Genomic DNA, 20,578 nt, shown 5'->3' with positions numbered 1-20,578 from the left:
GGCACTGCGTGAATGGGCGTTAACATGCGTACTATATAGATTCATGGAACTGATGTTGACTTCACGTCGGTCGCCTATCTTATATACTTCGTTTCGCCTTAAGTACGGACGCAGCCGACGCCACGAGCTGATGGGACCAATCAGACAACATCAAAAGGGCATCATCACGGTGTACATCATGTTTGTTTCTGTACCTGTCCTATCATAGCTGAACCAATCAGTAGTGTGAATCACAATAGCTACTTAAAAAAAGAGACGTTTGCAATTTTCTGTAATGCCGAATTAGAGCGCAGCTCTTGAGGAGGAGGAGGGGAGGGTATGCCCCTCCCCCTCCTCGTCTGCTCCCCTCCCATTTAGCGGGAAATTTTCGCTCAATTTGCCGCTAAATATAGCGAGGAAATTTTGGCGCTAAATTTAGAGGGGGAATTTTGTCAGCTAAAATTTAGTTTCCGTTTAATTTAGCGGGGAATTTTTTTCCGCTAAAATTTTGTTTCCGCTAAATTTAGCGAGGAAATTTTTTAGCTAAATTTAGCGGGAACATTTTTCCGCTACACTTAGCGGGGAAGTTTTCCCGCTAAATGTAGCTGGGAACTTTTCCGCTAAATTTAAGCGCCGTGTGACGTCACGACGGTGACGTCATTAATTATGGGAACGTCCCATAATGCAACGCGCGGTTACGCCGACGGCGACGCCGCTCAAGCCGGAAACGGGCGCCAAAGAGCCGCGCTTTAAAAGAACGCAGGTCGAAATACGCCGGTATCGAATGCAAAATACTCCCGGCAGGAATCACCAGGAAACGGGATGCTGTGCATGCAAAACAGAGGCAAACGGAATTTTAAAATGCATAATACCACTGTGGTCACAAAAGTTCTCTAACGAGCTCAAGAGTGAAATTTGTTATTTTCAAAAGGGATATTCGAACACTTTCACATTAAGCCAGTCGTCACGTCCGAACTTTTCGCTCGACACGCTGTAACGACGAAAAGAATATACATAAAGGTCGCACTAAAAAAAAAATACAACGTACTGTACTTCGACAATGGCTAACGAGAGGCTGCGAAACACCGGGGTTGCAGCGATGCGCTCGACTCGCTCCAGCTCCACGGAGACGCCGCGAATTGTCCTGGTTTGTGCCAGCACGCGAACGCGCGAAACGCCGGTATTTAGCTTGCGTAGATGGGACCGCTGGGGCTCAATTATTTCACGCTTGGCTTAGCTTCTCTCCAAGGTTGGCCGTTGTTTCATTTGGCCAGACAGGAGCTTAATGTTTGCACTGCCGTGTTACAGCGGTAGAAACTGAGAAACGTGTTTTTTGTGCAATCTCCACGAGTATCAGGCTATAGTATTCAAGCGCGCCGTCAGTTCGTCTCTCGTTTCTTTTCGAAACAAAGGAGCGCGGAGGGAAGGGGATTGTGGGAGAGCGAAAACGAAAGCAGGAATTGGGTCACACGCCTAGCGAGCTGTTTAGGCTTTGCCTTCGCAACGAAGCAAAGTGACAGTTGTCTCCTGTCAGCGCCGACCGACAGGCTGGCTGGTTGCCTCGTCGCGCAACTTCGCTACCCAACAGAAAACGAGCGGTCATGTGTTCCCGAATAAACGAGACGAGGGTGCGACGGCGGCCGGCATGCACACATGGCCGGACCACTGGCCAGACAAAAGTGGGAGGGCCAAGGACCAAAGCCTCCTCCCGATTTCGCCTAGCGAGACATGCTTACGGAAAAGGGCAAAAAGAGCGCGGCAGCGCGTTCTGGTGGCATTTATCATTGGACTCTCCGGTCTCGTCTTCTCACGCACCGCCAGGGGAGACGCGCGGTGGTAATTAGGCGCCACCGTCGCCAGGACAGCCCAAGGAGGCTGCCGGCATGCCAAGTGGGCCGAGACAATGTGGCCCCGCGGCGCCAAGGGCGCACCGGTCGCCCTCATTAGCGGACGCGGTTCCGAGGGGAAGACACGACGCGCCTGAGCTGCACGTCGCCCAAGGCGATGTCGACGGCGGCCACTGATCGTCGGTCAGCCGGCAGCGAGCTCAGCCCCGGCTCGCACCCGGAGAACAGTGCGGGTGCGAGCTGATGTCTGTTGTGTCTCGCAGCTTAATTAATACGCCCCTCAGGCACAGTCGCTGAGAAAAAGAAACTAGACCGTGCTAAATGCCAGCACAACGAACCTTTTTAACGTACCGACGCCCAGTTCCGCTAACAGGAGCGACGGCGACTGACCTTGTTACCCTTTCAAAACATCCGTACCCAGTTCTGAGAACAGTACACTGCACAACGTTCATCGCTTAGCGAGACACTCGCAAAATGGTTACAGGGAGCGCTTAATGGATTAACACCATAACAGCAACAAAAAATAAAAAAAAAAGCCACCAGAAACCGTTTTACAGTGAATGCGGTCAAGCCAGGCGAGCTATGTGTTTATCTCATTCTCCGTGCGATCTTGATTCTTTATACACGAATACGCGCTCGCAAAAGGCTCGCAAAAGGAAGTAGAAAAAAACAAGCAAACTGCGAATTTCATATTTTACGGTAAAGCGAATGCTCGCAGAAAAACTTCTGAAAAAGAGCAGAGCAAATTGCCGCTGCGCAACAAACGAGTTCCTCAAAAGTCCTACTGCAAAAAGCAACAACAAAAATTCCCGTGTTCTTACAGCAAAGAAAACAAAGCAAAACAAGGTACAAAGCCTATCCCGAGTTAGGTAATACCCGGTGGCTCACCGGTCGGCCGGTCTCCTTTGAGGTCGCAACGGAATGTCTCGATCGTGCGATCGCCAGACCGAACAAAGGCGGACAATGTAACGTGGACGCAATGCCGAGGCCTTGAAACGTGTTCGCTTCTGTCTGCCCAGGTCTCCGCTGGACCGTGTTGTACCGCAAGGAAAGCACCAGCCCGTACCTGATGACCGCACACCCCCGGGGCGGTGAAGGGACGCACACATCAAGCGACGAAGCCGTCTTCACCGACGTCATCGGCGGCTTGGAACCGGACACCGCGTATGTGGTGTGTGTGGGGGTCCACCAGGCGCCTCCCCTGGTGCCTTACCTCATGAACCCCAAAAAGTGCCAGAAAGGGCGCACGAAGAAGAAGCCCCAGCCTGCCTCCCAGGTAACCACCTCCGTCGTGACGGTCAACCTGCAGGTCACATCTCCGCTGCCCTACCAGAAGAAGGCACGAACCATCCTGCTCTCCATCAAGCCATCCAGCAAATCCCTGACTCTACGCTGGAAAGTGGCCGCCCTCCAAAAGTCGCCGAAACGCTCCGTACTGGCTAAGGTAACCGAAGAACAAGTCTTGCCGAGGGAGTGGGTCATCCTAGTCAGGAAGTTCGCGACCCAGAACTTCACGGAAATCCGCATCTCTGATGGTGGCGGCGAGAGCAAGTCTAACAGTACATACAGCTACACAGTGCCGAACCTCGACGCGTCCACAGCGTACGATTTGTGCTTGATCGCAATGGATTCGGTACTGGAAGACAGCTTGGACACGGTGCCCGGCTACATAAAACATGTGCCAAACCACTTGGTTTCGGCCTCAAAAATGGACTCCAACCAGACAACTATGATTTGCAAAGAAATGCTTACCAAGCCCGCGGACGAGCCGATTCCAATCAAGACCATAGCCGTTGTAACAACCGTTTCCACGACAACCACGGCCGTAGTTGTAGCCCTTATCTGTTGCTGCTTTCCCAAGAAAACCTTCCGGAGCTGTTTTCGCAAGGTGAAAACAAAGTTGAAGCCAACGGACGCTGTCAAACGAAATGCTTCAGAAAAGGACAATTCTTACCACAGCAGCGACAACTCCGTCAAGTTGCTCGTTCCCACGATCAACTCAGCTTACGAAGACACTGAGCCCATAGTCATGCCACGATGCCAGACTTCCAGAAACACCAACAGATCACGCTGCAGAAGTCTACCAGAGGCCCCCAAAACTCCGCCACTACCTCCAGAGCCACCGTCGCCGTCACCACCACCGCCACCGCCGCTACCGCCACCACCACCGCCAGTGGCGCCACCGTCGCCGCCACCTCCCCCAACGTCTACCGACAGGGCTCCCAACTTGCTATATTCTCCGTGGGAAGATTTGACACTGGGTCGGAAACCACCCCGCAGGGTCAAGTCCGAGCACTTCGCAAACTCCATGGCTTACCTACAGCCCAGACGCGTATCGCCTGCCGATTCCAGCAGCGCGTCCATAACCAAGAGCCAGACTGGAAGCAGTGGCGAGGGCGCCTACTTATCGCCCAAGGCGGCATTCGCTCTCGGGCAGGGTTACCTCAACGCAAACTGTATCCAGTACCTGGACGGTAAGAAAGTCCAGGTGTACTCGCACGGATCCAAGACCCTGCCCAAGAGCTGCTTAAGGTCTTCGTCACGCAAGCGGCGCGCCAAAGCCAACAACTTCTTCCAGACCAGATACAGTCCGTCGGTGAAGAAGAAGGAGAGAGACAAGACACCACCGCCGACGCCACGGTCGTCAACGACGCCTCGGCGAGGCACCATAGGCAGGTCTAGCCAAAGACTAAGCTTCAGGACGTTCGGCAAGGGACGTCACGAAGACGGTACGGGTAAGACGGTGAAGAGCTTGCCACCGCTGCCGCCACCCCCGCGTCCGAAATCGGAAAACAGTGGAATCGGCGCCAGCACGAGTGCCAGGGGTTCGAGCAGACCCGAAACAGCCAGCGACTGTGAGGTGTTCATCGAACACGTCTAGGCAACTTCATATGCGCGCTTTCTGCGTTGCCCGGGGACGATGTGACATTCCGCCCGCGAGCCCCGGCTTTGAAAAGCAGAGACAGCGGGGCAAACTGACTGAACGTCGACTAACAGTAGCACTTTGTACCGTACCTTCTGATAAATGGAGGAAGAAGCCAACCCGTAACAGTTCAATGCAACGCTATGCGCATTCGTGAAAACTTCAGCACAGAGATTCACCGCGGACAGTGCATACGCCTCTACAGTTGTGTTCCCCGTCCGTTTAACAAGACTCCCTCCCAAGCTTTTTTTTTTTTTCCTTATGTTACGTACGGCCCCACCCCCCATCGTATTAGGCATTGGACAAAGGAGCTGATGTAGTGTAATACGACTCTCCTTCAAAGTGCATGGTCGGTTGGACGCTTTCAAGAACAGCCGCCGAAAGAAAAGTGCGGAAAGATAGCGCGAGACAACCTCCCACGGATAGTGCTCGAACTGGCACGACTGCCCTCCTTTATTGTTTTTTTTTTTCGTGCCAGAAACGCGCTGGGCCACTGCGTTCGGCAAAAATAAAACGTGTGTTTCAGTGCGTGCTTAAATGCGTCCAGGAGAGACCGTTATCACAGCTGTCCGGATGTTGCAACTTCGAAGAGAGTATATATACTGCACCGGGCGACAGGTGTACGTGATGGGTTTCTTCAGATGCTCACGCTCGTATGCACAAGAAGGACAGCCGAATGTCAAATTTGCTATACAAATGTTACTATAGTGGGAACTCAATGTAAAATAAGAACATTAAAAGCGCAAAAAAAAAAAAAGACAGGAACTAAGTTTTGGAATTTTGATATGACCTTCAACATATCGAAATTGTGCCGCATCTATGATGGGGAAACCCCGATTACATAAACGCTTTACCAGCTGTTTTGACACAAGTTTTAATAAGGAAGGTAAAGCAGATACACATTTCTCGCCCCGAAAATGGTGCGAAGCCTCGCAACGTTTGTACGCATAATCTACGTGCAAAAGCTGCACCACGCTAGAGTAATATTATACTTCAACTGCGTCTACTCGTATTGATACCTCCTTTTAGAAGAGTTTCACTGGAGAACAGCAGCAGCAAAAGACAGCAGAGGTGAATGCGGCAATGAAGTTGTTTTATCGAAAGTCAACTTCACCTCTAACTGCACCACCTCAGAAGTGCCCTGGAGTTGTTGCAGGCGGTGTTGTTGCGTGGGCAGACTAGAAAGAAGTAGGTGCTGAAAAAGCTAGCCAAGAAAAAAAGAGAACAAGCACTAAACATCTGTGTACACGTTTCACTTTTGTGTACCTACACGACAAATTCAACAATATCCTCTTGCCCAGTAAAACAAAAATGGAAAAAAATTAATGTGTCCAAGTAACATGATAACATATAAGAGCCTGTAAGACCATATTATATATATATATATAGGGTGGTTCAAGTCACCAGGCTCGATCTAAAATGGACCGTAAAAATCGACACCTGCACGTAGCAATCTAAACTTTTCGTCAAAGGTGTATTTCACAGGTCGGTTTCTTCTTGTAAATTTACAAAGCGTAGCTTTCTTTCCGTAAAAAATAAGGCCAAGAAACTTGTCAGGGTCTACGGCGGGCAGCGACGCAGACGACGGGGGTCCAGTAGCGGGGTGTGTTTGGCGTTCGTATTGATAGATGGCGCAACCTCCTCATCGCGACGGCTCGCGACAACCGTGGTTTATTGAAAGAACATAATCTTTTTTGAAATGTACCTTCTGTTAAAAAAAATAATGCAACAATAAAAGCAAAACTTAAAGTTAAAAAAAAAAAAAAACGCGTCTGCATTACGACGGTGCTTTTGATGCCAACGAATTTCGTCTGCGTGTCGGCTGCTTTCTTTCGCTGGTCGGCTGCACCTTCGGACGCTGCTCCCGACGCCATCTATCAATATAAACTCCAAACATACCCCGCTACTGGACTTGGTCGCCTGGGTCGTCGCCCGCCGTAGACCCCGGCAAGTTTCTTGGCCGTATTCTTTTGCAGAAAAAGAACTACGCTTTGTAATTTTATAAGAAAAAACCAACCTGTGAAATACACCTTGGACGAAAAGTTTAATTGCTACGTGCAGGCGTCAATTTTTACGGTTCATTTTAAATCGAGCCTGGTGACTTGGACCACCCTATATAATATGCATTGTATAATTCATTTAAGTTCTGATATGTTTATTGGACTAATCATATATATAACGTTTATTTTTTTTTTTGTGTTCACACCAAGAGTTGCTTACAGTGCAGCAATGTTGCTGGCTTCCAGAGCGCAACAGCAACGTCGAGTTGCTCGCATTGGTAACTATATATGAAATTAAAGCTATTCGCTCTGGATAGGCACCATGCAGTGTGGTTCTAATTCGGGCACGATTCGGGGACCAATCGAGTTAAGTCAAAAGGGTTCACATCTTCGTTCACGGTGTATTTACTGGATGACACCCGGCTTTACGCAGACACCAAATAGTGCCAAAGAAGTATGATGTGGGCACACCAATTAACACAGTACCGTAATAACAATGAAGAAGAAAAAACATACTGGATTATTAAGAAAAAGCTCACACGTCCGAATCAATATTAAACGCAAAATGCCCCATCATGTTCCCAAGTCACATTGGAAACGCCTTTAAGGTGCCCTGAGGAGGTTTCCGAGATCGCCTAAATGTGGCGATAACTCACCCTCCGGGCTCTAAGCATCATAGAAAGGCCTAAATCCTGACGATACGCGGCCGATTCCCCCATTAAGAAAGCAATCAATGATCACAACACACCGAGGTCATCTCCGGCAAGGAGAGGAGCATGTTCCGATACCAGGGCCCTCGTGCCTCCGACAGGTGGAACCGCGGAGTGATATCTCGAATGAGCGCGGCTCGTTGCCCATGGAGCCTGGACTATCATTCAACCCAGCGCGCGCGCGCGCTCGAGAGCTGAAGAACCGGACACATCACTCCCGCAAAAGACAAGACAAAAAAAAAAACAGTGCGCTGATTTTTAGACGATTATTGCAGTTTTATGTACCCTCTCCGCGAAAAATGAACATTTTTAACTACTCCTATTTGCTTGTATTATCTATAAAAGAATACACATTTTGTAATAACAGCGTTTGCAATCTCAAGGAAATGTCTCGTTTTCATTGGTCAACTGTCGTCCTGGCGGCCGGAACGACGCTCCCCATCGCCGGAGATGATCTCAGTCAGTTCGATCTTTGATTGCTTTCTTTAATAGGGAAATCGACCGCGCATCGTTATGATTTATGGATTTCTAGTATGTTTAGGGCCCGCAGGGTGAGTTATCGCCCTATTTAGGCACCTCCTCAGGGCACCTTTAAATTTCGCGGTGACCGAAGTTTCGATAATACCCGAATCTAAAATATCCAGGAAAAGAGCACCGCGCGAATAAATCTCCAATTTAATTCATGTGAGCGGTCCACGGGTCATCTTACCACTCATCGCAAAATTTCTCTTTAACCAAAAAATTGCGAAAAGCGAGCCCCTGGAGGCAAAATATCAAACCCCCGAACACAGCACCGTGTTCAACGTACACACACGGCATTTACACCGTCAGATTACTCACGTGACGTTAAACAATTCTCTCCATTCTCGGTACCCTCCGCTGTGTCCTGACCTTTACCCACAAGCGTCCCGCCTCAGTGCCCTCTCACATACAGAGATTGATGAAGTCGCTCACACGCATTCCATTAAAAGTTTCAACGTCCGTTGAGCAGATGCTGCAAATGCGCTTGTAAGAACCAGGAAAGTGGTTTCGCTACTTTCGCATGCATGCTTAGAGAAAACAATGCAACCGCTTTATATCCATAACTGCACACATAACAGAGGATCGCCTCGAGGATTACACAGTGATGGGGGCTGCTTCACTGACCAATGTGACGGACGAGGCACGGTATATCGACGCAATAGCAGTAAGACAAAACTCCGTGCGATATTTAAAGTACGATAAATTTCTGTAAATCATATTTTCGCGGGAGATGAGTTTGGAATGCAAACGCTTGACTTCAACAGCAACCAATGGAGTCTCAACGTTTACACGTGTCACAAATTATCGCGTGAATGTTCGCAAGACTGTGGGAGGTGGCATATTGAATATGGAGTCTGAAGAAAAACCCCGAGTTCGGCCTTTGCTCGGAACCTGCCCGATTAAGTTACCTACCTCAGCACGCAAGTTGACAATCGAGAAGGGGAGAAGTTTTCACTTCTAATGTAGTTTCACTTTAACTCAACAGTCAAGTTACACTTTCATCGAAAGGATATATTCCTGAACAATATAATTAAATCAGGTACATGTCGTTCAAAGTAGCGATAAACGGCATTATGCTCCGTTTCTAACCTCAGAACATTCTTCGACTTCCTGAGCATGAACAGGGCCACCCAACAGTAGGGCAAAACGAAGAAAACAAAACGCGCAGTTTTCCTCGATTTTGTCTTCCCAGAAAGTCGAAGCACGTTTTTAGTGCAAAGTGGTTTCCCAGTGATGAAGGATTGAAAGTCACAAAAATTTCCAGTAAGCAATTTTTATTTGCCACTAATTAGTCGTTCAGAATCGAAGGAAATTATGCTTGCTGGGTTAAAAGACGATCAATTACGTTGAAAATATATATATTTTTTAAATCTTACAGCTTATGCAGGAAATAATAAAAAAAAGTATCTATTCAGTAGACCATTGAGTGCGCATACAATTGCGTAAACACCTAATAAAAAAATCACTAGAAATAAAAAAAAAAAGAAAGTGAGAAAGAGATGTTGTAAGGGCATGCATGACAACGCTCCAAGAAAATAAACGACTTGTCAGTTGCGCAACGTCCCGAGCATGAGTCCAATGACATAACGAGCCTTCCAAGCTGTCCCAGAGGAGAAGGAAGAAACTTGAAGATGACGCGAATGTCACTCACTGGCAGCTTCGCCGAGGAGACCGACGACGACGTTGCGAAGAAGCGGCGTGCAACGTCAACCCCGATTCTGAACATTTTGCCGGCTCTGACTGACGTGACCTAGTAATTACACGCGGCCAAGTAATCCCTTCCGTTCACAGCTAGGACACTCAATCGCACCCGCCCGCAATTCGCGGCAAACACTGACCGCGCAGTCACCCCAACGAAAGAATAACGCGAAGTGCTCAAAACAGAACAGTCAAACGAAGCCTAGCTGAAACGAGAGGAGGGGAAGAAAACAAATACAGGCGCACTGCCACTACGTCCTCATACACAGCCGCGCGGCTGGTTCTGCAGTTCACCTTGGAAGTACTACCAGCCCGTCGACAAAGAGCACAGTCGTACAAAAACCGGTTTCTGCGCAATCACAGTTTCTTAGAAAAGTGCGAAAATGCTTTCGTTTTTAGCAGTAGTCATGAGCACTGTGCGGGAAAACTTCTCGGTTTATCCTTTGAGCATGCTGGTCGTTGAGAATGCTGATTACGCGATAGTGTGACGCAACGCCCCCACCTGTCCCGTTTTAGCCTTTTGAGTTACCGCCAAGCTCCACCCTTGTCTAGGCTATTCAATTCGCTAGCACTCGAGACAGTAACAAAGTAAACGTTATATATATATATATATAAACAAAATTACAGACACTTCCAGTCGATCGTCTTCCGAGTTATGCCTGGTGGTAACGAAATAGGCATTCCGATTTCTTGACCCGGGACGAATCTTTCAAATCTTTAAATATAAATATTAAAAAAAGCATCTTCAAAACTTTCCAATCGCCTACTTTATTTTTAGACGAGCCTGGAAAGCATTTAATGCATCTTCACTCCAACATTACGAAAATGGTAGGAAGGAACGCTGCATTCACACGGCGGATCAATCTTAGGAACTAGGTCCGCGGACCAGAGAAATGTGCGTATCACGTGACCTTGACGTCATTACGGACACGTCCGCAGGTCCGTGGATCGGGCACTAAATCCCTACCGTGGACCGAAGTGAGGACTGCGAGTCCGCTCTCGTAGCTTTGGTCGCTGCTTTCGCTACACGTGCTATCAAACAAGATCAACACACCTCATACAACAGACCGATCTCACTAAGCGCGGCGCATGCGTGACGCTGCCATAACTTTAGTTCACAGGAGGCAGACGGCAGCCCACGAGAGAGAGAAAGAGAGAGAGCTCTGCGCGTGTAGAGCACGCGCAGAGCTCCAGCGAGGTTGTCGTACGTGCCCAAAGACGAAAAGTTTCCTCGATGCATTGCGGCAGCGAGCGGTGTAGTAGTCAAACTGGCTCGTGAGATCGCTCTGTTGTGACCACGGTGGGTTGTGACCTCGCGCCCGTAGCTTTCGCTGCACTCCAAGCTAAGAGAGACCATCACGCAGGGCACGTGACGCTCGATTTGTATCCAGTCAATGTCTTGCCAATCTGCCATTGAAGGAGACAAAGATGAAGGACCCCAGCGACGAAGCGGCGTTCTTTCCAAATTTACTAGTGGGAGAGTTCCTGCAACTGCGGTGGCTACGATCAGTACCGAAACAACGACATAAAATGCCAAAGCTAGCCTCAGCGAAAAAAAAAGCAGCGACGCTTCTGGCGGTGTGGGTCTTACATGGCGGGTGAGTTCATTGACACTGATTCACGTGAACCGCGCAGTTCTATGTGCCGGCTTATTTTTGTCTAATATTTCAGAAGTAAAGCGTTGCTTTGAAGAAGAAAAAAAAAAGCGACGCAATTTGACGTTTGACAAGAAAAGAAAAGAAAAATTGTCAAGTTGCTGAGGACGAGATACGGTCATAGTATGCAGGAGGCTATGGTACGGTATGCGGAGGTGCTACCGCAGCCTCAAGTTCGGGAGAAACAAGCGTGTGCCTTCGCGGATATATGCAGAGAAATCTACCGAGAAGATGAGGATCCTTATGACGTGAGTAACCCAAAGGCAATTTGCTGATTCCTTGTTTTACGTTGACGAGTGTTCACGCTCTCTTTCAATTGATGGAACCCTTTGATGAATGTGTGAAACAAGGCTCCCGATGGCTAGCATAGTTATAGAGTTGCGCTGTACCGCTGGCGTTGAATCTGGAAATAACGACGCTCTGCATATAAGGCATTTTGTTCGCTCGGGTAGATCCTGTTTTACTGAAACGCGAAGTAAACGCCGCGTGAAGCTGTTAATACTAGCAAATGTTAGTCGCGTTTTGCACCGGAGTCACGCTCCATCAAGGCGACAGAGTTGGGAAGAACATGTAAACTCATCAACGTTGCCTCGGGGAACAGTAAGCATCAAAGATGAACCGGAGACGCATTTAGCAGCTGGTTTGTTGGAATAACTGACGGGAATGGGCTCATGATAGTTAACAAACACGGCACTAACTTACGATATTCTCTTTACAGCTGGACGGCGAAACAGGGTTGAGATTTACTTTGGCTGATATATGACAGCATCCTGCGCTGACACGCCTTCAGCACAAAGATCCTGCGCAGCAACAGGTCCGAGTGTGGAGCCATCAGGCTCGCCTGGGAAGTGTCCAAAACGCGACAAGAAAAAGGAAATCGGAGACGAATATTCAGCCTCCCGATGGAAATCGCGCACAAATACGTTAAATGAAATTACCGAAAGCTTCGCGGCAAACACTTTTGATAACATGGATGGTAATTTGGGAAGAATAGTGTCGGACCACATCTCGAAATTAAACGAGCTCAGACGTTTTATTCGGTGTCACATAAAAGCGTGGAACTAATTGAACGTCCTCTAGACGAACCGATAATAAATAGCTTTGCATTTTATTCCGCCTAAATCCTAATGTTCCGCAAGCGACAAACATGTTTAGGCATGTACACTATCGACCTTCAAAGTCAACCAGCTTTCGCAGAATTTTATTCTTGAAAACAATGAACATTTTTCTCAGTTAGCATTTGTCTGTTTAATTTATAATTGAGTTAAATCAAAATAAAGACATGTTCAAAAACGCGAGATAAATAATCATCTTATAAATCGAAATAGAAAAAAATCTAAGCACAAAAACTTTTTTTTTTTCGAAATAAAATATATACTCCACGCTTCACTATTTCCTTTGATAGCCAAGAATAACCGATGATTCCGCGTTGCGGTATTGGCTCTCATTGTTACCTCTGGCCATGGGCTTGCGTACATATATTTTATAATATAGCTTGGGGTTTTTAGAGAACTACTTTTGCCTTCTCTATTAAATACATTTTCAATTGGTGTTTGTTTTCATCCAAGTGGATTCCTGTTGTGAAATAATAAGAGCTATGTCTGCATTTTGCAATAAAAAAAGCTGTACAACATCGTAGTTTTTTTTTTTTTGTTTTTTTAGATGCGGCAGGGAGGTCGTGACAGTAATACAAGAACTAACATACTATAAACACATTCGCTTAAATGAGGTGTCAACTAGTGTCACCGTTACATAAAACACAACCAAGCAGGAGCCTATGAACAAATCCTAAAAATAGACCGTAAAAAAAAAAATCTGTTTGTGAAGTTGTTTTTGAAGCGATTGCATCCCTCCAAGTTAGCCGAGTCCCCGACCTGGCACGGACCTCGCTGGACCAGGAAAAAGCGACTTCAGAAGGGGTTCAAAATCTCGATAACTGTAGTACGACAGGTCATAGGACCTATTTCATAAGATTTGCCCACGTGATACAAACCAGCTCGAGTTTCGCATGTTTTTGTTGTTTTTTTTTTTTTTTTTTCTTCGCCTGGGGCATGCAGGATTTCGAACCACAGGAAAGACGCCACCGATTTCGTAGGAGCTTGTCCGAGGCCAAGTCCGCCGTGTGAATTCACCTTAAAGGGGTGATGCAACGATTTTTGTGATTTGCGCAAATACCGCTTAGAACGAATCCCTGACGTTAAAGACCTGTGAAATACGCGTTCGTTTTTCACCCCACGCAATAGAAGTTCCAAAAAGAAATTAAAGAAAAAATTACACCATCTTCCCGAGGGGAACCATGGGGTGATGCGGAGCATCGTTCCATCACACTTCATCGGAAGAACGGAGTGGAGTCAACAGCGGTGAACTGAACGCGCGCGGAAATTGGTTTGCTCTTTATGTTTATACAGCCTTGATGGAGATGCGCCTCAACGGGTAATCGGCTTCTTAGCTGTAGATGAGAAATTTAGCCAGTGCAGTACAATCGCTAACCTGAGATTCTTAACGTGCATCCCGCAGTAGTCATCACACGAACGCGTGCCGGTACGAAACTCATCCAGATCGAAACGGGCGGGGGTGGCGGGGACTCGAACCCAGGAGGTTCCCAGCGCAAGCTTTCGCTCCACGCTCCGAGCTGAGACGCGTTAGCCCACTCGGCCACTTCCTCCCCTTGAACGCGCGCAGCGCGCTACCGCTGCTTATATTCAAACTTGAAGGAGAAGAAACTAGAGGAGGAGAGTTGCGCCTGCGCGCGCGGTGTGAGTAGAAGCGAACGCACGCTAAGTGCACGCAGCTGGTAGCTGCGTGCACTTCGCGCAGCTGCTGATGAGAGAGAGAACGCACGCGCAGCTGTTGGAGAGAGGGACGCAGCTGTTGAAGAGAGAGAGAACGCACGCGCAGCGAGGAGAGTTGCGCATGCGTAGTGTGAGTGCGGACTACGACGCCGCGGGACATAGCGCGAGCAAGAGATGCTCCGCATCTAAAACGAGCACCGTTCACCCCCTCAACTCGCAGCCAGAAGCGGCCACGTGATCTGGAGCCGATTATATGCCGCCAATATTGGTCATAGCCACACGCTAGGGTTGGAAAAGCACATGACACGGGCTGAGTTCCAGACATTGTTAGAATTCGGCTATTGTCGTCATTGCCGCGATTAGACACCGGCCACTACCCGAATGCTTGTCGAGCTCTTGATTATCACGAGCCCAAATCGAGTGCTCGCGCAATACTCGGGTCCAATCAACGTTATTAGATTAGCTCAGTTACGGAACTGCCCATAGACGCTGCTTGTACGAGTATACCCCCCCCCCCCCCTTGTTTTTTCTTCTGCCCCCACGAGTCCACCCGCCGTTGGACGCGCCGGACGGGTGCTATGGTAACTGCAGTGTTTTCTATGGAATACGTACGTTTAGAAGCGCAGCGTCTAGATGACGTTTCACCGCACTCTATAAAACACATAGTTTTGAAACAAAATTCTAGATGTTGCTTGAAACAACGGGAAGTGGACTGAAGGGGGTGAAGGGGGGGGGGGGGGGGGGGTACCCCTACGCGGGAGTTCCACAACTGAGGTAATCTAGTAACGTTGGGTCCAATCTATAAGCCACATTCAAATATCGTCACTGAAAGCACTGCGACCCCCCAGCTACGTCATCAAGTTTTGCGAAAGAGAGATTGAAAGAAATCTTTCGCTTTTGTCCTTGAAATTACACGGCTACACAAGAGTTTCTTAGTCAGTGGAGTTACGTGCGAGTATACTTGCGTACCACTAGTGCCAGTAAGCTCGTGTAAAGTAAAAAAAAAAATCATTCCAGGCGAATATCGTTGCACGGCCCCTTTAAAGGCCATTTAGAGCAGACATAAAACAGAAACCCTCCTTAGCTGAAAAAAAAAATGTAAAGATAGCTAAAGATTGATGTTTTTCTTTGCCCTGGTTACACGATATTAGAAAAGGTACCCACGGACGAAGGTACGAATATAAACACATATAAAACAATGGTTTGTTACAGAACTTCTAGCATGAAAGTACAGAACAGAGTTATTTGTTCACAGAAGTTCAGAAACTAAACTACTAATTATTTTTAAGACACCTAACGAGGTCCTTGGTGCGTTCCCGAAGAAGGTAACTCCACGGAGTTATATGTAACGTGTTGAAGTAGGGTTACTTAAATTTCACAGCAATACTCCAAAAATGCCTCGACTTGTTTTTGTGATAGCTTTCTACGCTACTATGCCGTAGCCCGTAGTACAGGTACGAATGAAATCTACTGAGAGTGTAAAAAAAAAAAAAAAATTAAAAATCTGTAAAACAAAGGACGAGACAAGCAAATCTTTCGTTGTTATTATTTATTTAGTATTAATTTTTGCCTGACATCTCAGTTTGTTTCCTGAAAACAAAGCTCTACAAACTAAACCCGAACATTATTCGAATTTTGCGGCTTGGGTAAATACAGGTAGCGCCCCGAAGAGCGAGTAATTTTGGGGGTGGGACAATGAACTCCCTAATAATAATAATAATTACAACAAAATAATAATAATTACAACGCATATTCCAAAGGCTCTCTTGGCAGCTTTTATTCAGTTTAAATGTACCACGAGCACTGAATGGTCAGGATGCACTCCTGACGCACTCGACCCGACGGCTCCACTTGGCGGAAGGAGAAGTAACCAAACGTGTACAGGGTCCACGTAGTGAAATAAACTCCCGTGGCCTCCTCCAGATGGCGCTAGAGTGATCATCGTACTCCGCGACTCCGCACCGTACATATGGGTCGCCAGTAGGCTAGTTCGACTTCCCTGCACCTCCTGCACCGTTGCAGGAGGTGCAGGTGCATCGAACGAGCCTAGTGTTACACGATGCACTCGAACGAAAAGAGACGAACGAATGTTAAAAAGTTTTATTTGCGTAAATAGTACACACCATCACTAGGTTCTGGGGAAGTATTTCACAAGTGGGAGTAACTTAATGTAAAGGACACTTGTGTGTACGCTAATAAAAAAATATCCTTTTTTTTTCCGTTTTTTTTTTTTTTTTCTCTCTTCTGGAACCGTTACCAACTCCGCCCTTTTAGGACGCGAAAAACCGTTTCACGCCAGTATTCTTCCCTTCGATGCATTACTGCAATAAAAAAAAGAAGAAAGAACATTGAAGTGATTGGGATAATATTTCATAATCCGCCAGAACGCAAACTTTACGGAACAAAAAAAGAAAAAACGGCGATAGTTATTTGCCGATGAAAAAAATACGAAACCGGTTAAAACCTAAAAACTCCGTTGTTGTTGCTGTTTTTGTTGCTTTTTTTAAACAGCGAAAGCATACTGCATGAAGTTTTCGGTTGGAAACCACGCTCGATTCCGGGAAGATACGACAGATACATACGGCCGCTTTAACGGTTCTATCGATATAATCACACGTAAACGGATGCTACTGCGAGATGTCAGGAAGAGACGAAACACAACGTTTTAGCTCTTTCATTGTCCGAGTGCAGTCTTCGTGTCAAACGCCGTTTTTTCACAGATTATCAATGTTTTTAACGCTGACGTACCGTCAGCGTTAAAAACATCGAAACTGGAATCCCTAAACTGACCATGTGGTCAGATAAAATAGTGTACACTGAAAAAAAAAAAAAAAAACATCCGCGGATTTTCCTTGTTATTAGACACCTAAATATCTGCCGCCTAAGCATACCTGCTATGGGACGTGGCAGTGGAAAATACTGCCCCATCTCGTAACACCTCTCCCCAATCAAAGTTTTTTGTTTTTGTTTTTCCCACGATAGACCAAATGGGGGTCTCTCAACATCGGTCCCGTATCTCGACAGCTACCCCCAGAACGGACGCCAGAAGAGCGTGTCGGGTCGTTCCGAGTCAGGGCGTTCAGTCCTTCGCGGCGCGGGGGAGGGCATGCCACAACGCCCGTCGCGGAAACCAAGTTCAGCCGAAAGATTCTTTGACCATTCAGGCGTGGGAGTCAGGGAAACGACTGTCATTTGTCATCCGAGTGATAGGCTCGCAGAGGAGCGCCAGAAAGGCGGTCAAGGTGGTTGCGGGGGCTTCGAACTTGCGTCGACTGGACACAACCAGCGACAGCCAGCCGGCGCACAGGTGCTGGACTTGTGTGCGTTTGCCTCGACTGTAACTCCGTCTCTGTGTGTTTTCTGTATATTTTCGCTGTACCGCATTCTATCGCTCCATGTCATTGGTTGTTTCTGCCGCCAATACTTTAAAAGGTTTTAAGGCTGGTTCGCACAATTGCGTTTGATTGCGACCGACTGCGCACAAGTCACAAGCGACCCAGAAAGCTGTGCAACCACAACCAGCCTCTAGATGCGATTGCGTCTTTAGGAAAATATGCAATCTTCCAAGCCACACAAAGTTTACGTTCTGCAGGCCCGGTTAGGGAAAATGCTTAAGGAAGGCAGGCAAGTAGCTTTCACAAATCCAAACTGAGCAGTTATGATAGTATATCTACTATAACAATAAACTGAAGCAAAATTAAAATGAAGAAAAACAATGAAGACGGCCATTGCAGTGGGAACAATCGGGTAACGATATCTACAATAAACAACCAGGGAGAACGAAGTAGATGGTAAAAATTCCGAAGGCACGTCATATCACACCTAAAACAAGGTAAGCGATGAAAAGTCTAGGGCAAAGTTCAACGAGCACTACGCAGCACGCACGTACTGCGCGACAGAGGGAGCGCGAACACAACACCGACGTTTTCTTTTTTTTTTTTTTTTTTCTATCGCATTTTACGCGGAGAAGAAAATGGCGTGCCCAAACTTTTACCGCTTGTTAGTGCCCGGAATGAGCACTTGCTTTCAATTCTAATAGAAAAACAGGAAAAACCGGTGATCGCTTGTTTGTGCTGTGTCGCGCACTGTACTTGCACTATTTCTTCACAATATCCGAGTTTCGTACAATAAAACGCCGGCAGATTAGTAGAGGTATATCAACCTCCTAGTCGTCAAGTAGGTCACGTCGTGATATAATAGTGTTCTTCGTTTGAGGGTAAAACCCGATATTACCCGATTTTTGCACCCCGAAAAGTTTTTATGAAATTCGGGTTAAACCCAATCTCTCCCCGAATACCGGTCTTGAAATCACCTAAATTTGTGGCAAATAAGAACGATTCTGGACCTGTTTCAGAACTGCTTCCTCGGTCAGTCGCTTGATGGCAACAAACTTCGATCTGCGTTAGCTCTGCATATATTCGCTTCAGAATGAGTCAGAAGGCGGAAATATACGGTAAGATTGAGCACCACTGCTATATCATATACTTTGTTGACTTTTGTTCGCGTAAATAACACATTTTAGGCACTTGCCCTTCAGAAATAAGGCCCGAGAAAACCCGCTTTCCTAATGGCTTCAGAAAGATCAGATTTCTACCCGATTATCAGCCTGAAAAATAGCACCCGATTTTTAACCCCCCTCCCTCCCTCTCTCCCCATCTCTCTCTCTCTCTCTCTCTCTCTCTCTCTCTCTCTCTCTTCCCCCCCCCCCCCCCCCCGTGATTCTTGAAAGATATAAAATCCGAAAACGAAGAACCCTAGATATACAGTATAAACGTTGTGTATGTTTTTTTTTTCTTTTTTTTTTTTTAAATCGTGCTAGCGCATTACAACAATTCGTCGACGTATTTTATCACCTTCCGTGCACGCTCACGCATTATTTATACGCAGCATTCAATAGTACTTTTTTTTATGCGAGCAATTAAAAACAAAACGCTTGTACATTGCAGTAGCCATCTCACGAGTTTCGCAGAGGTCTGGTTTATAAAGCATTTGGAGTGGCATGCATCATATGAATGACACGATGACACCCTTGCCTTCCATGCAATGGTGACATGGCCAAAATTTCATATTTTAAATTCAATATGAAAACGCGTCTCTTAGTTTGGGGCGTGTCCTTCCAACACGATGCAACGCAAGAAATCGGCGTTTACTCCCGTAAAATAACATAGACGCTTATCGGCGTAAATTATACATGGGCGTAACTCGAGCACGTAAAAATCGGTAAAACAAAAATTAAACGAATGAGCAATCAGTGGTGCACCAGAATTAGCGAAAGGAATGCGGTATGAAGCAGAAGAAATGTTCCCTTGATCGGCTGGACGTTTTTGATTGCGTATCTTCAAAGACCCAGCGTTACCTGGACTAGTGCCTACATTTCTATCAACTCGAACACAGCATTTCCCAAGGTGACAGGAAGAAAACGGTCATAAACAACGAATGAGCCACCAGATTTTGTTTCCCCCAGCGATCCATCATAAATTCGGCGTGCTACATGCATATATCGGCGTTCTTCGATAAATACCGAAAAACCAGAAACTGCGAGCACGGTCAGTTATAACATCTTTTCAGGAGAAAAATATAAAAGAAAAAAAGACTGGTGTTTACGATTTCTCCAAACTAAAAAAAAAAAAAAAAAAAAAAAAAAAAAAAAAAAAAAACAGTTACTGCCATAAATGTGCGGTCGGCGCGAATACCGCTAACCTTAGTCTATTTAACACGTCTGGCTACGAGGTGGTTTCGTGTCGCAACCAGCAGTTCGCGTTTCCAGCTACGGGAAACTACTTCGCCAAACGCTTCTGGAGAACCAGCAGCAGTGGCCGTCTGACAAATGGGTCTATGGGGGCCGTGTGCTCCAGGTAACAGAACTGACAGAGTAGCAAGTGCACGCCCGCATGCAGCGACGAACCAAATGCGAAAGAGGCACCCCGAGAAAATCGGAACGAAGCGTTGCTGTCGGATTCGCCAGGCTGCACCCGACAGGAACGAGGTCGCGACTCCTGTGCGACGTCAAATTATAGTAACGGTTCTGGAAAACCAGACACAAAACCCCAGACAGTTTTGGGTTACCACAACCAGCAAGATACATTCAAAGAAACTTTAGAGAGTACAATGTTCAACGTGAGCAGTACATACACACAAAGAAAAGTGTGGCTTGTATGTTTAGACAGCCCTTGATGCTATACTCCGTTTCACCTTACGCAGTGGATGGTATGTATGTTTATACAACTTTGATGGGAGATGCGCCTAAACGGGTAATCGGTCTCTTAGAGATGAGAAATTTAGCCAGTGCAGTACAACCGCTAACCTGGGGTTTTTAACGTGCACCACGCGGTAGTGATTACACGAACGTGTGTCGGCACGAGACTCGTCCATATCGAAACGGGCAGGGGTGGGGATCGAACCCAGGAGGTTCTGCAGCGCAGGTTTCGCTCCACGCTCCGAGCTGAGACGCG

At 47.0% G+C, this 20,578-nt stretch overlaps 2 protein-coding genes across 2 annotated transcripts in view; one reads left to right on the top strand and one right to left on the bottom strand.

The window, feature by feature from the left end:
• Positions 1 to 5,277, top strand: part of LOC8034354 — an 81,699-nt gene extending 76,422 nt beyond the window's left edge. Inside the window, exon 4 of the mRNA XM_029968471.4 lies at positions 2,846 to 5,277. Within this exon, the coding sequence (XP_029824331.2) occupies positions 2,846 to 4,707 (1,862 nt within the window). The 3' untranslated portion in view covers positions 4,708 to 5,277. The remainder of the gene's footprint in view (positions 1 to 2,845) is intronic.
• Positions 1 to 20,578, bottom strand: part of LOC8034357 (rab3 GTPase-activating protein catalytic subunit) — a 284,365-nt gene that overhangs the window by 117,766 nt on the left and 146,021 nt on the right. The window lies entirely within an intron of this gene.

Source organism: Ixodes scapularis, unplaced genomic scaffold, assembly GCF_016920785.2.
Source record: "Ixodes scapularis isolate PalLabHiFi unplaced genomic scaffold, ASM1692078v2 PGA_scaffold9__187_contigs__length_104089568, whole genome shotgun sequence".
Taxonomy (NCBI): Eukaryota; Metazoa; Arthropoda; class Arachnida; order Ixodida; family Ixodidae; genus Ixodes; species Ixodes scapularis.
The sequence above is the reverse complement of the archived record's forward strand: the minus strand, read 5'-3'. Positions and strand labels throughout refer to the sequence as shown.